General features: G+C 37.5%; 1 protein-coding gene across 19 annotated transcripts in view; it reads right to left on the reverse strand.

Moving 5' to 3' along the window:
• Positions 1 to 16902, reverse strand: part of CDKAL1 (CDKAL1 threonylcarbamoyladenosine tRNA methylthiotransferase) — a 640160-nt gene that overhangs the window by 134542 nt on the left and 488716 nt on the right. Inside the window, exon 12 of one of the 19 annotated variants that reach the window (XM_086370067.1) lies at positions 6707 to 10512. The exons of 16 other annotated variants lie outside the window; for them this stretch is intronic. In XM_086370067.1, the coding sequence (XP_086226193.1) occupies positions 10507 to 10512 (6 nt within the window). In that variant the 3' untranslated portion in view covers positions 6707 to 10506. Of the gene's footprint in view, positions 1 to 6706; positions 10513 to 11831; positions 11934 to 14080; positions 16696 to 16902 lie in introns of those variants that run through there. 2 more of the 19 variants (XM_086370058.1, XM_086370064.1) reach the window with 2 other exon arrangements.

The following is a 16902-nucleotide window of genomic DNA, read 5'->3' on the forward strand; positions in this document are numbered from 1 at the left end:
TGACTGAGCGACTAAGCACACACAACTGATTTAATTGATCTGGGGTTCAGCTTGGAATTTGGAATTTTAAATCTTTGCAGGTGAGGCTAACGTGAAACCAAGGTTGAGAACCATTGCTTAACCCAAGTCTGTCCTGAGGCTGGAGTGAATTTTCTAAGACATGATCATCTGTCACTCTCCTCTTTCAGAACCTGCAAGGGCTCCCATCACTCAGAGAATCAAGTTTCAAGTATCACATCAGGGCTTCGTCCCACTTTCCCCACTAACACCAAAGACAATGTACTGTTCCTGGTAGACCCTGCCTTTTCCTGAGTCCATATCTTGCTAACGCTATGTCGTTTGCCTGGAATGCTTTCCCTACCACCTCCACATATTATATCCATTTGAAAATCCCAGTTCAAATTCGTTCTGGATCCCCGCGCCTCCCTAGAAAAACAGAAAGAAACTTTTAAACCATGGGCTTCCACAGATCTCTTCACCACCCTCCCTGTGTGTCACTGCCTCCTTGGGGCAGAAGCCATGTCCTGGTCATCACTTCTGTACACAATGTTTTACTAAAGAAAGTGACTTGCATGTGGGATCTGCCCAACAAATGCTGCCACCCCCATAATCCCACATCATTTTGGTTTAATTTTCACTGATCCTTTGAAATTGAGCCTCAAACAACTAACCCAGGTCATCTTTTCCCCCAGGCTCTTGATTCATGAACACAACACTCAACTTGGTAACCTTGGCTTCTGCATATTCCTTTGTCCTTCATTTTCCCTGTGACGCCTGCTCCCCTGTGTCACATTAATCCAATCACTTGCCCCCTGGGTAATTTGGGTACTATCTCTGAACCAAAGCCACTGCAGCATTCCTTGGTCATTCCTCAGAGCTTCCTCAAGTCTTTCTGCCTTCACTCTCTTCCTCTGTACCTAAAATATCCTCTCTAAGCTTTAAAATTTAGTTACTAAACCCCTATGTGCATAGCAGCATTATTTACAAAAGCCAAGACATGGAAGAAGCCTAAATGTCCATTGACAGATAAATGGATAAAGAAGATGTGGTGCATATACACAATGGAATACTGCTCCATAAAAACGAATGAAATGATGCCATTTGCAGCAACATGGATGAGCCTAGAAATTATCATACTAAGTGAAGTAAATGAGAAAGAGAATGACAAATACCATATCACTTATATGTGGAATCTAAAATATGACACGAACTTATCTACAAAGCAGACTCCCAAATCTAGAGAACAGACTTGTGGTTGCCAAGGGGGCTGGGGGCGGGACGGAGTGGGAGTTTGAGATTAGCAGATGCACACTGTGATATACAGAGTGGCTAAACAACAATGTCGTAACTGTATAGCGCAGGGAAGTATATTCAATGTCTTGTGATAAATCATAATGGAAAAGAGTATGAAAAACAATGTATATATACACAACTGAATCACTTGGCTGTACAGCAGAAATTAATACAACATTGTAAATCAACTATACTCCAATAAAATAAAATTTAAAAAAACCCTCAGCTATTAATAGAATCTATGATTCATTCAGTTGATGCATTGACTGTGTACCCAGGGGGTCATACTCATCACTGTTGAGCTGGAAAGCAAGTCAGATGAGGCCACTGGACTCAACAGAACTTACAAACTAGCAGGGAGAAATAATCACATTTAACCACAACCAGGCACACAGACAGCAAGTACTTAAATGTTTGCTAAATGAATCGCAAAAATTCTGGCTATTAACATTGTGGCATTAACACTGTTTATTAAGTGACTGTGCTAACGAATGGCCTGTTTATGGTTTGTATACAGATTACTAAGTTAATGCAAATTAATTTTATGCCTGATAGTTATTTTTATAACCGTAAAATGTTGCTTCAAGATGATAATCATAAAAACTCCAGAATTTGAAACTTATTTCCACGGGACTTTGCTTTTGAGTCAAGTTATATGTACACAACATTTTTTGTTAGCATGTCTACACCCTCACGAAAACTGCTCCTCTCCCTGACAAGTTACACACAGGATGGGGAAGGACAGCACCGGTTTCTTTTGCCAAGCAGAAAAAATACTAGGAAAGGACAAAATCAACAGCTATAAGTCATGCATTACCCACAAGGGCTTCCCTAGTGGCTCAGATGGTAAAGTTTGTCTGCAATGTGAGAGACTCGGATTCGATCCCTGGGTTGGGAAAATCCCATGGGGAAGGAAATGGCAACCCACTCCAGTAGTCTTGCCTGGAGAATCCCATGCATGGAGGGGCCTGGTGGGCTACAGTCCATGGAGTTGTAAAGAGTGAGACACGACTTGAGCTACTAACATTTAAAATAAACAAGTAAATAAAATAACCAATAACAGTTCAGAATAGAGCCAGATAACTGATTCGCTATCCATACATTCAGTACTAGCTTTTACAACATAACCCAAACACTTGCTGAGCAAGAATAAATATTACTCCGCACGGAGGTTTTTCCATTCCCACACCCCATCCCTTTGGGTACTCTTTACCTGAGCAGTTTGGCAAAGGAAAGGAAACTGGGCTTAATCTAATTCCTATAAAATTTGCTTTCACACAATTTGAGAATTTCTAGACCAATTCATACATATAAATATTACCAATACAAGAAGAGGTTTCACTGTCACTTAAAAATTTTTTTAAATCCCTTTAACACGTCACAACTGTTCTCACTGTGGTATTTTAGAACGGCCAGTTAACGGTGCTAAAACCCTCTGGATGTCTGGCCCATCAACACAACCCAGTGAACAGCATCAGGCAACAAATCCGCTGCCATCTACGCACTTCATGGCCTTTATTTTTGTCTCCAAAGTTTGACTATGCTATGACCTGCTTGAAATTAGGGAGAGGACAGGGACAAGTGATTTTATTAAACTTTTTGTCTACTTGCTTAATAACAACATCTGATGTCTGTAAACCCTTTTAGTAAGGACAAATTATATAACTGAAAAAAGGTAAAAATAGGAAGTTGTATCAGAGATGTAACTATGAGAGAATGCTGTTTTGCAAGTGGATAAAAATAAATGCAGGTTGGCTTTTTCTAATTAGTGCCCTGGAGTCCTATGTCTTTCTGTATTGGCATTAAATACTTTCCTTCCTGTCCTTTACAGAGAGGTAGTAACATGCTTTTACTGTATCTAACATTTGGTGAGTTTGGAGCCCAACATAGTGAAATGCACAGGGTTGTACAGTCTGGATCTGCACAAACTCTATTAAGGCTCAGAGCCTCATCATGGCTTCCAGAGGCTAACCCCCCTCGCACCCAAGGGGAAAAACGATGACACGAGAATGAAGGAAACTAAATTTTTCTGACCCACAAATAAGCTGCTCTATGGTTCTAAAAACTGATCAAAACCAATGTATCTCCTTCATGACCCCAAAGAACCCCTGGTATCACTCTATTCAAAGAGCTCAAAAATTGTTCTGCGCCAGTTATTGCTGCATCTCGAGATAAGCCCACAACTCGTTTTTATTATGATTCCACGACTGGGACCTGGAAGGTCAGACATGACAATGTAGTTTTGATAACTCTTCTGCTTTCTACATCTAATTCAGCATCTACTGTTAAAAAATCACTTTTATCAGCAACGCGACCATCACCCATATCTCTCTCTGCCCCATCACATCAATAATAAGAGTCTAAAATTCATTTCAGGGACGGTTGGGCTTTTTGACCTATTTTCTCCTCCAGTCCTGCATCAAAAATAGACTTATTTTTGTTCTATGTATTAAACATACACATTTTCTTTTTTTATCTTTGGCCTTTATGACAGAGGACTCTTTATTTGATAACCAGAAGACAATTTAATATATAGCTCAATCTTCTCCATTCTCTTGTCCTCGTCACTTCAGAAATCAGTCGATTCTTTTTCACGTTGCAGAACAAGGTTACTAGGCATCCAGCCAGTGGATGGAAATTTCTGAGGTTGGCTCTAAGACAAACAATATTTTCAGCCACTGTCAAGAAAGATGCAGGTGGAGGTGGGTAGGTGGTTGAGGCCTGGGAAGTTAGACCAAGGGCAAGATAGGAGGAACATAAAGTGGCTGTGGTTTGCGCTGTGCCCATTCCAACACGAGACAACTCCAGCTAAATGTAATTCATGTTACATAATAACTTTTGGAGAAATTAACCCATGTTCACACAAGCAGGAAAAAAAAAATGCCCAGAGAGGGTAGGTTTCTGTACCAAATGACAGGCCTGACTAGTAAGTAATGAGAAGACGGGCATGCTTCTACCAAGTCCAGGATTACAAACTTCCTTGGAGGTTGTACAACTGTTGTCACTTCAGCCAGGCTCCTGGTTCTTAGGGAGTTATCCCCTAAGGCATATCCTCGGGGCTCAGGGAAGGACTCCTTCCTCAGCCTCTTCAAACCACTCTCACACCCTCATCAATCTCTCATCTCTCACCTATCTTTCTGTCTCCAAAGAGGAAGAGCTAAGTGAGAAGACCCTGATAGCTACTTATTGTGAATATTGTGTGCTTTCTGCTTTTTTCGGACTGGGAGATGATCCTAAGGTGAAAAAAAAAAAGAAGGAGAAAAGGCCTTTAGGTAAACATACATGCACGTTTACAATGCAAAATCACAAGAGTATCTTAGAAAAAGCTGGATAAACTACCTGACTACGATGATTTTAAGAGTTATGCTTAAAGTAACTTTAATAAATGTCAAAGTCCAAACACTATTTTTTGACATTTATACAGTGCTTTATATATTTTCAAAGTGCTCATAACTATACAATGGTAAGTATTTATCCATTTACTCAAAGATTTACCGAATGCTCCATGCATTTTATCAGCAATTGGGCTTCCCTGGTGGCTCAGCTGGTAAAGAATCCACCTGCAATGCGGGAAACCTGGGTTCGATTCCTGGGTTGGGAAGATCACCTGGAGAAGGGAACAGCTACCCACTCCAGTATTCTGGCCTGGAGAATTCCACGGATTGTATAGTCCATGGGGTCACAAAGAGTCAGACACGACTAAGCAACTTTCAACCTCCATCTTGTCACCCAGTGACTGGATAAACTGGTTTCCTCTATTACAAACAGCAGATGACCATAAGCTTCATTATTATTTTTTTTTAAATTTCAGAGCAATGTTGGAAGTTCTTTATGAACCTATTAGCCATATAGGTTATAGCTCATATAAAGAGCTATGCATTCTTTATAACTCTTTTTCTCCTTCAACACCGCTGGCCTCTTCTTTGGCTTTTATGTGCACCTCGACAAGTTCTGGAGAAGGCAATGGCACCCCACTCCAGTACTCTTGCCTGGAAAATCCCATGGATGCAGGAGCCTGGTAGGCTGCAGTCCATGGGGTCGCTAAGAGTCGGACACAACTGAGCGACTTCACTTTCACTTTTCCCTTTCATGCATTGGAGAAGGAAATGGCAACCCACTCCAGTGTTCTTGCTTGGAGCATCCCAGGGACAGGGGAGCCTGGTGAGCTGCCGTCTATGCGGTTGCACAGAGTCGGACACGACTGAAGCGACTTAGCAGCAGCAGCAGCAGCAGCAGCAGTGACAAATTCCTAGGTTGGAGAGTTTGCAGTGATGGGGTAATCTCTTTTTTCTGTGTGTTGTTTGGTTTTAGCAACTCTCTTAATCCTAATCTCCCCATCATTTGCTTTTCTTTTCAGTTGTTTTCCAAAATCATTTATACCTGCATCTAATCTGACAGAGTCAACCTCAACATCCTTCCCAGCTGCCCTTTCCCAATTCTGCTTCCTCAGTAGTATTTAGTCTATTTATCACCATATTGCTAAGTAAACATGTCTTTATTGCTATCCTTACTTTTTAGTCTTAAATACTACACATGGATCTTTCACTATAGGACATGAGCTTTCACACCTTCCCCTCCCCCTGTTCACTTGTATGTTTCCTAGCTCCACTTCCTGATATGATGACATCATACACATGCCATGCAGCATCTGGCTGTGCAACAACTATGATCACATTTCCTTTTATGTATATTTTCTTTTTCTGGAGTTAAAGTCATTTTTCTCACTTACTTAATCTTCTATGCATTTGCTAATTCAATCCCCAATTCCCTTCCACTTATCTAAGACTTTGTTCAAGACATTCATTCACATGAAGTAGTCTATCCTTTTAATCTTCTTGAAGTCTTTCCCTCAGACTAAATGTTTAGTCTGGTTGTTCTCCAAGCTCTTCTGATTCATGGCTCTCTCTTTAACCATGGTCTTGGAGATTCTGCTTGCCTCTCATCTGTGTTGAGTCTTCTGTTTCTTTTGTCTTAAATCCTTTCTCAGTATACTCCTTTGTTTTGATGATGCTCAGAAATTCTCTAAAAGCTTTCTGAAAAAGAGGTATGTTGGAACCTGATTGATACTTTGGTGAGATATTAAATTCTAGGACGGGAAGCATTTTACTTCAGAATTGAGATGGCATCATTCATTTTCTGGGTGCCATTAAAAAGTCTGAAGCCATTCTGATTACAGATCCTTTTAATGTGACTTGGATCGTGTCTCTTGTCTTAGTAGAGGTCTAGTCTTCATACATACTGCTGGTCTCGGGGTGATGGCTTTCTGTTGGCAATTCATGTCCTATAGTCACAGGAAATATCCCTGACTCATTTCATTGATAATTGCATCCTTCTCTGTTTACTTATTTTGGAATTCCTATTATTTGAATGTTAGCCTGTTCTGGATTGGTTCTTTAATTTTCCTTTCTTTCCCTAGTAAATTTGCTATCTCATTTCCTTTTGTTCTACTTTCTGGAGATTTCCTCTACTTTATTTTCTAACTCTCCTGAATTTTTCACTTTGTTACCATGCTTTTAATGTCCAAGAATTATTCTTATTCTCTAAATCTTTACTTTTGGCAGTCTGATCTTGTTTCAGGAATATAATACTTTCTCTCATTTCTCTGAGAATATCAAGGTCTTTTTTTTTTTTTTAAAGCTTTTTTCCTTCTGTGTAGTCCTGTGTCTATTTTTTCCCCCTTTCTCTCATCCCACTTCTCTTTGTTTGCTTTGGCCCTATTCTTCATGTTAGTTGTGTTCCTCAGCTGTTTAGTAATCTTTGATTGCCTAAGCATAAAGTACATGAGCTGAACTGTCTCTCCCCCAGAATGCAGATGATGAAGTAAACTGGTTGTTTGGAATCAGGCTGCACTGTTTTCATTATAAATAATGATTACATTCTGATAGAACGTCCACATCCCCTAAACCCCAAACAACAAAAAATCCAACCAATCATTTAACCTACAGAGCACGTGTGTTGTTTCAGTTTCATTTAAATGCCATTTATAAACTGCTTCAGTCCTATTTTATGACTCTTAGAGCGGTCTCTTTCTCATTCTATCTCAGACCTCTATAAGTCCAGTTTCTAGAAATGCTGTACTATCTTTGTTCTTGACTTGGTTTTCTTTGTTAGGTTTATATGAAGCATATTCGCTAATCATATGTTCAAGTATGTTTTCCTCATGAAAGAATCTATTTATCAAAGTTAGTGTTTTTATGAGACTTCTTCTGCAATTATGTGGTTAGTCTACACTTAACCTTTTATTCCATTCAGCAAGCATTCACTGTTGGCGCCTGCCATCTCTGAGGAAATGTCCAACTGTGGACAGGAAGTCAACAGAGACAACAGAGGCCAGTCAGGTGACACAAATCGGTCTGCACACTGTTCCTTACCATGCGTGGCCTAAGGACACCTATACACTCTAAAAACATTAACATTTTTAGGAAAAATTGCCTTTTTTCTGGAAAGAATGCACATGTATGGATATATGTGCATGTATATATGTGTAGTAAATATTATATATATATATTTATATATGTCATCAAATTCTCAAAAAATGCTAAGACCCACTGACCTAGAATTAGAGACCTGGACTAACACTTTGACTTTTTTGACACTAACTATAGTTTTAACTATATTTTTAACAACAGCAGATCCAATTTCCAAAGGGATCAAGAGACTTAAACCCCTCCCCAGCACCATGTTTTTGGTCATTATGGGCACTCTGACTGCTGTGGTTACGTCATACTGGTGTGAGGTGCCAGCAGAGAGCCTCTTTCCATCTTCCAATCTGTCCCTGTATAATTCTGGCCGCTAATAGAAGATGAAATCAAATTAAACTACTTCAAAGTGGTCTTTAAATTCTCTAATGGAATAGGATTTCAGGTACCTGACAAATTATCCATTTGGATAACCTTTCTAGACCCTTGAAGAACACTCTGATTTTCATTTTAATAGCATCTGAATAAAGAGGGCTGCTCCCTAGGGGGGTCTTGGAGCTCCTGGGCTCTCTAAGACTTAATATCAAGTTAGTTGGGAAGAGATCCATCAATTACTGAATCTTTTCATTAACTCTGTAATGTCCCCAGTGATCTCAATCAAGTTTCTGTGCTTGATTCCAAGTAGAACCAACAGTAACTGGATTCCGCCATAGAATTTACATACAGAATTTGCCCTCCACCTTTTTATATTTGTTTGTCCTAAAATAATAAGTTAAAATGACTCAGAAAGCAGTTTGAGAGGATGCCTTTTCATTTCACCAATAACAAAGTTCAAGAGGAAAGACTAAAGGAATAAAAGATACATGGAAAACATTTCTTATTCCAGCAGTATGACTTTGACACTGGGTATATTCCAACAGAGTTGGTAAGTATCACAGTATTTCAGGAGAAATATCTCACTCATGACCTATGAATTCCCTCCAAATGTTAAAGATCCATGAATTTTCCTAGCTCCTCTCAATCCACACAAGTTTTTGATATGCACAATTTTTAAGAATGAAAGTTCTACATGTGCTTATTTGCTGTGTAAATATACAGGCACGTCAATGAAACAATTTTTCTGCCTTTCCAATTTTAGTTTCCCCTCTCTGTCCCTGCACACCCAATTTAAACTGTCATGTTCAGGGGTGGGGAAGGATAAATTAGGAATTTGGGATTAACAGATATACACTACATTAAATAAAAAAACAGATGGACACTAGGATTTGCTGCATAACACACATAACTATATTCAGTTTCTTGCAATAACCTACAATGAATATAATCTGAGAAAATACACAAATATACACATTCACAAAACTGAATCACTCTGCTGTACACCTAAAACATTATAAAGCAACTATGCTTCAATTAAAAGATGGGAAAAGTATCTTGTTTAAAACAATTGTACTCTAAGGATTAAAAACTGATAGAAAAAATCTAAAGATTTAGAATATATTAAAACTAAGAAAGGAAAAATTGTTTCAATTACATCATTATGGCAGTTCAAGCTATCATAAAATTGAAAGTGTGAATTAAATCACTAAAATTTTTGAGTTTTCAAGGCCTTTTTTTTTCTTATCCCTGTCTATGATCCTATTAAATACTTGAGATTAAACATTCTTTTGCTAAAAATAGATAAGTATTCAGTGGAGAAAACCAGACTCCACCTTAACCGCATGATCACCAGCAAGGGACAGAAAGGCATTATGTGTCTCCGGATGTGATATGCTGAGAAGGATATAACATCATTTGTTTACTTAAACAGGGCCAAATATGTGACATGAATCTAAACAGGAGGAAAATTCACACCCCAATTGAGGGACATTCCATAAAATAACTGGCCATTATTCTTAAAAAGTGTCAACACACCACAAAATATAAAGAAAATCTGAGAAACTATCTTGATTAAAGAGGACTAAACAGCTTAAATGTAAGATTCTGAACTGAGTCCCATATCAGAAAAATGACAGTTATGAAGGACAATGTCAGGATCCTTGACAAAATTGGAATCTGAACTGTAAATTAGAGAAAGCACTGTATCATTGTTAAGCTTCCTGAATTTGATAACAATATTGTGATTAAGAAACTGTTTTTGGGAAATGCACACTAGATATTAAGCGGCAAAGCAGCATGATGTCAGTTTTGTGAGTGTGTGTGTGTGTGTGCATTTTCTCAGATTATATTCCATTGCAGGTTAGGGGGAAAAGTCAATGTCTAAGTGTCTGTTTCTTGAGAAAAAGCAAATGTAGGGAAATGTTAAAATCTGGTAACTCTGGATAAAGGGTATACTGGAGGTATACAACTTTTCTATCAGTTTACAATCATTTTTAAGAAACAAAAATTTTTAGAAATCACTGCTATGATAGAAAAACAACTTTGGAAACCAACACTTTTTGGTCAAAATATCCTTAAATTATTTTGACTCTGTGGGATAAATACTTATTTTACTGTTTATAAGAGTATGGCGCCAAGAGTCAGAAAAGAACGGGGTCTCAGACACGTCACTTATGCGCACGCGCATGCTCAGTCGTGTGCTCTTTGTAACCCGTGGGCTGCAGCCCGCCGGGTTCCTCTGTCCATGGGACATTTCAGGCAAGAATAGTGGAGTGGGTTGTCATTTTCTTTTCCAGAGTATCTTCCTGACCCAGGGATTGAAACTGTATCTCCTGCACTGGCAGGTGGATTCTTTACCATTCAGCCATCAGGGAAGTCCATGGATGAGTTTATTTAACTTCTCTGAGTCTCACCTAACTCACCCCTAAAGTATAAAACAATACCGAAAAGTTTTGTTGGAGGAATAATATAGGACAAAGTACATGAAAAATACAGACTATATGATTCAGGCACACATTAATATTCAAACAATGGAAGGTTATTTTCCCTGCCAATATATCTTCTAATCTTACATACCACTTTGATAAAGGTATCTTATTATGAGTAGCAAAAATAAAGATAGTCCTTAATCATGAAATAAACATGATCCTAAGAGGCAGAAGTTAGAAAAGAGTGTCATATTAAATTACCAAATATATTCTGTTGACCTAAACACACATTTAACATTAGCTCTAATACTTGGAACTACACATATAAATCCCTTGGAAGGTTATAAATATGGAGTTATTAATGAACCATAGTTATCACAGAAAAAATAATATAAGATCAAAAAACAGGATAGATCTTAAGGTTCTTTATCTTTAGAAGTTACTCCGAAGAGTCCACTCAGTTCTAAAATTGTTATTAAGGTAATAAAAGTGAGTTCAAATTGAATATTACAATTTTAATAAATCAAATTCATATAAAAGGCATAAAAGAATTATGTAGATCTTTCCAACTTTTCTGAAACTTGTATGAATCAAAGCATGTAATCATCACTGAAAAAAAGTTAGACTAAAATATAATAAAGATGACTTTGCAAAGGATAGAGTTTATATTCTCTTTATTTAATACAAAATCACTCAGTCCTTCTCAACCCGAATACCCACAATTATTCAGCATCTGATAGAAAACTTATAACCACATACCTTCCCACTATTTGGTAATTATAAATTCATAAAATAAGCAGGCTAAAAATAAATGCCAAAATGAAAGCAAAAAATCTAAAAAAATCATATGAAGCAAATTTTTTTCTAAGAAAGGTTAAAAAAAAAAGCAACTTTCTATGAGGTCACCATAAAGTACGAACTCAGACTGCTATCACTGAACTCAAGGTTCTCAAATCATATCTGACTTTTCACTGTCCTAAAATTGTATTATCTTAGAAAACTTGAAATACTAAGGTTTTCAAGACAAACCATGGTTCTAAAGTATAGCCATCTCTAATTTTTTCTTACAATAGCTTGTATTTAATAGAAGAGTCATATGAAAGGGTTTCAGGTACCAACAAAAATCTGTGCTTTTTCTTATCTTTACCATCCTGAGCAAAACATGGCTCCATCCTGGAGTTACAGTCTACATATGTCTAGTCCTGTGGGCTTGACTACATGAGAACTGATTTACATGACAATGGAATTAGTTCATTACCATCACATCAGGACTTAATAAAAAGGTAAGTGGCAGGCAGGCAGGCAAAAGGTCAGATTCAGAGTGCAGAAATCAAGGCAGGGGCAGTGAGGATTCATGGAGGGAGCGATGGGATTTTTTGAAGAATGATTCAGGCTGAGAGGAATCAGGAGCAATCACCTTAAAAAACAAACAAAAACCCACCTATGGCAGTAAAGATGAACAGTGGTCTCACTGATGCTACCTCTTTCCTAGTTTTGGAGGTGAGAAGCCTACAACCATGTCTCATGGGCTAAAGTCAAGGTGTAGGCAATGCTGTGTTCCTTCTGGAATATCTAAGGGAGAATCTGTTCCTGGCCTTTTCCAGTTTCTAGAGGCCACAAGCATCCCTTAGCTCATGGTCCTGTCCTTGATCTTCAAAGCATATTACTTGATCTCTACTTCTGATCTTACATCTCCTCTCTGTAGGTTTAACCTTCTTGCCTTCCTCTTAGAAGAATTCTTGAGATTACACTGACCCCACCCATTTAACATGCTTTCACATATCACATCTTAAAAGCCCTTTTTATTCTGTAAGGCAATGCATTCACAGGTGTGAGGATTAGCCTGTGGACATTTTTGGGAGTCATTTATTCTCTCTACCACAGTTGGTCTTACTGCCACCATTACAAGTCCCCACAAAAAACAAATTATTATGTTTACTATTAGTAGTTTATAGTCAAGAAAAGGCCATTTAATTAACTGATTACACAAACAAAAAGTCATCAGATTTATAATAAAGGAAAAGGTGAAAGAATAGGGAAATGCAGAAAACATATTTAAGTGGATGATCTAGGAAGCTAAAGCACCCAAAGTTTCTAAATATTGGTTTGAATGGTGGCCTTAAGACCAAATGATAGAGAATCAAAGACAATTAAGAGTTTCAAGGGGCCTTACAGACCATTCAAGTTGCTTCTCCATTTGTTAAATGAATACCATCTGTATTAAAATTCATACAAGGTAGGTGATTCCCAACCACCTATATGGATGAAAACCCAGCTCACACTTCTCACTGTTACTATAGAGTCATCATAAAAGATTCTAAGTAATCTGCTGAAATCTATAAAAACAAAACTATTGTCAGGCTAAAAACTCTATCAAAAATGGAAGTAAAAAGAGATATGACATGTCCAGAAAAAAGAAACTTAAAAGACCCACTATAGGAACCAAATGCAATTAACTGCTTAAGAAACCCAAAATATTCCTTCTGAAAAGATAAATCAAATGAAAAAGATCATGAGAAAAAGGGCTTGCCTTGAGGTATGATTGGAAATTGGTTTAGAATAAAATACAATGAACAATCTAGAGTATAAAAACTCTGGAAAATACTTTTCCCTCTCCTCCCAAAGAAAAAAGTTTAATTTGAAAATCAGAAACTGTGTAAATAATGTAATTATGCTATCAAGCAAGGTAAAAATATCAGAATTCCTTCCATTAAGGCAACTTGAGATTCTCTAAAATATTAAGCTGTTAAACTTTTACATCATACTCAGAAACAACAGTCAGTTTTAAAAACATTTAGAGAAAAGTGACAAAGTTCTTATCTATCTGCTTTACTTCTCCATCTGCTTTTTTAAAGAATTCATAGGCAGCTAGATTTGGGAGAGCAGTTATATGTCACCATTTTTAAATTTGCATATGATTTAAGAACATTTCTTATTTGACATCTATTCCAAGTGGTCACCTAGCCCTGATCTGAAATACCTCCAGCAGAAATTCACTCCCTCAGCGAAATCCGCTGGGCACAGTTTCAGCAAAGCTACCTTCATCTACCCTAAGGATGGCCCTGCAGCTGTCTCAGAAACAAGCACCTACACTCTTCGGAGCTGAGGAAGAAGCATCATCCCTAGGGTAAATGCACTAGAAACTGCATGTGAGTGAGTTATGAGTATTTTATGCTAACATAGATCTAAACACATTATCTCTATCTCTGGTTCCAAGACGTAAGACAAGCAAGCAGGTGGGTTTAATATTACAAGGTAATGTTTTAAACCAACATGAACATTCCAAAGCTAGTCTTGTCACCTAAAAATTATTTTTTTTCAAGTCATAGGCCTCTTAAAACACAGACTTCATTACAGTTTCATTATTTATTCTTCATCAAAATTTTCTTAAAAAGAAAGTCTGGAAATGATAGCTAAGAATCAAAGGACTTTTTAAACTTATGTTACCTTTTCTAGTTAGACTAAGAACCTCAGCCACAATTTTTAAAATACTAATAGAATTACTTAAGATTAATGAAGACTAAGAAAGGAAGACTCAATGAAATAGAAAATATAAACATGCAAATTTGACCTTTTGAAAGAACATCTGGGGAGTCTGATTTTAATGGAAATAAAATATATTCAAGGCAACAACATATTTTCACTAAGAGGCATTCTAAAGACAGGATAAAAAGTGTTGTTTGAAAGTAACTGTTATTTTGTTTTTCTTTCAGTATGGGTTAGAGCCTATTGTTATCACTGATTTTTTTAGATAAGGAAACAACTTAAAGAAAATTTTCCTATCTAAGTATTTGGTCAGATCAGATCAGATCAGATCAGTTGCTCAGTTGTGTCCGACTCTGCGACCCCATGAATCGCAGCACGCCAAACCTCCCTGTCCATCACCAACTCCCGGAGTTCACTCAGACTCACGTCCATCGAGTCAGTGATGCCATCCAGCCATCTCATCCTCTGTCGTCCCCTTCTCCTCTTGCCCCCAATCCCTCCCAGCATCAGTCTTTTCCAATGAGTATTTGGTAGCAGTGTTTTACTTTAGTGAAGTCTAGTTACTAAGGAGTTTCAAAAGTACCTACTTTAAAGTAGACAATTGTTAACTTTTGATAAATTTAAGAAAACCAATGAGATTCAAGGCACATGATACATCCTCTCTTTGATGGAAAGCCTCTAAAGTTTCATCACTAATACTTATTTCCCTTTATTAAAGATTCTGAATTTTATAAAGATCAAAGTCTTTCAGGCTACACTTTTCACCTAGAGCATAATTACAGACATTTAGAGAAGTGCTGTGGATTGTGTTGTATGATGAAGTCATAACCCCTTAACCTCAGAACACAACCTTATTTGAAAAGGGGGTTACTGCAGATGTAAGAAGTTGAGGTGAGAAGTACAGTGGGTCCCAAACCTGTTCTGACTGGAGCCCTTACAGGAAGACAGCCATATGAAGACAAGAGACACATAGGGACATCATGTGACCATGAAGGCAGATATAAGCAAGGGGAAGACGATCAGGAAACCACCCAAAGCCAGGAAGAGGCAAGGAAGGATTCTCCTGTGTCGTCCAGAGAAGCAGGGGCCTGCCTCTGGGCTTTAGTATCCAGAATTGTCAGACAATGAATTTCTGTTGTTTCAAAATGAAATGAGCTATTAAGCCATAAAAGGACATGGAGAAACTTTAACTGCATACTACTAAGTGAAATAAGGCAATCTGAAAAGGCTACAATACTCTAGGATCCTGACTATATGACATAGTTGAAAAGGCAAAATTATGAAGACAGTAAAAATAATCAGGAGCATTGAAGGGCATGGGAACAACGAAAAGGGAGAGTACAGAGGATTTTTATTGAAGATAAACTATTCTGTACGATACTATAACGGTAGTTGCATGTCTTTACACATTTGCCCAAACCCACAGAATGTGGAGTGAAATGAAATATAAGCTACTGACTTTGGGTGATAATGATGTAACCAACATACCACTCTGGCAAGCGATGCTGGTATCAGGGGAAGCTGCATGTGTATGTGGCAGACCATAAGGGACCTCTATGTCCCTTCTACTCAATTTTGCTTTGAATCTAAAACTGCTCTAAAATATATAAAGTCATTTTTTAAAAAAAAGGTTCTGCTATGCCAGGGCTGGATGACTGAAGTCTAAAAATGTAAGGAAGATGCTAAGGGGTTATGTGTAAAAGATGAAAGAACAAAATAAAAAGCATCTGAAAGCTGATTTTATGCAGAGTTCTGCTTCTGGCTAAGGCAAACCAGCTTGTATCAGACCAGTGATCTTTCCAACAACAGTTAGCAAAGGTAAATAAAATTTATAATATGTACTGTTTCAACATCAAAAAGCTATCAAGGCAGTGAGAAACTGAGAAATGAAGATCCTAGAGAAAAGCTCAATATTTGAATCTACTTTTCCCCTCTGGGTATTTATCAATTTGTAAGCAGTGGATGGCAGCTTGAGAAGCCAAGTAAAAGCTAAGAGACTGAGTAACTATGCAGAGCCTTAAGCGTTTTCATGAGCTTACAGAGACAAAAATTAAAAGTTGAAAACCTCCTATAAAGAAAAGGCCCTGGTAACCACCACAGAATTTTGGTTTACTCAGGCTTTTTACCAGTTCCAAGAGTTGATTATGTGTTTCTTTTTCCAATTTGATGTTGAGTGATATCACACTGGTGATTTGAAATTGGCAACAGTGAAAGTATTTACACTATGGAAATCGGGAAAAGCTACAAGTCAGAACCCATCCCACTGAATGTCAGCTGTTAAATACCAACACGCCACTGTCCGCCTTCAAAAAGTTAGGGCAAGCTAGAAATAACCCAATCCTCAGAAAGACTAAAAAATAGTTTCAAAAATCAATCTCAGATCAGTTGCAATAATTAGTCCTTACCTTAGAGTCTAACAAAACCAAAGTCCTCCCAGAGGAAGATATATTACAATCTAGAACCCATAGCCGTTTTTTAAAAATTAATAGACAAAGGTAATCATAGAATGAAAATGATCATATATATGGAAAGAGAAGACAAGTCATCAAAATCAAGGGAAAAAAGTCAATACAAACAAACTGACATTAGATTCAGATATTAGAGAATTCAGTATGGGCATTAAGGTAACTGATTAAACATGTTAAAAAAAAATACAGAAGAAAGTATGGGGAACTTCATCAGAACACTGGAATCTACAAAAAAAAAAAAAAGAATATTTTAACTCTAGAAGTAAAAAATAGATTAATTAAAGAAAGTTAGAAATTCCTTAGGTGGATTTGAAGACAGATTAAAAACCGATGAGTAAAGCAATGGTAAACTAGGATCAGTTCAGTTCAGTCGCTCAGTCATGTCCGACTCTTTGTGACCCCATGGACTGCAGCACGCCAGGCTTCCCTGTC

This window comes from Bos grunniens, chromosome 23, assembly GCF_055505025.1.
Source record: "Bos grunniens cultivar Pamir isolate PY7600 chromosome 23, Bosgru_T2T1.0, whole genome shotgun sequence".
Lineage (NCBI taxonomy): Eukaryota > Metazoa > Chordata > Mammalia > Artiodactyla > Bovidae > Bos > Bos grunniens.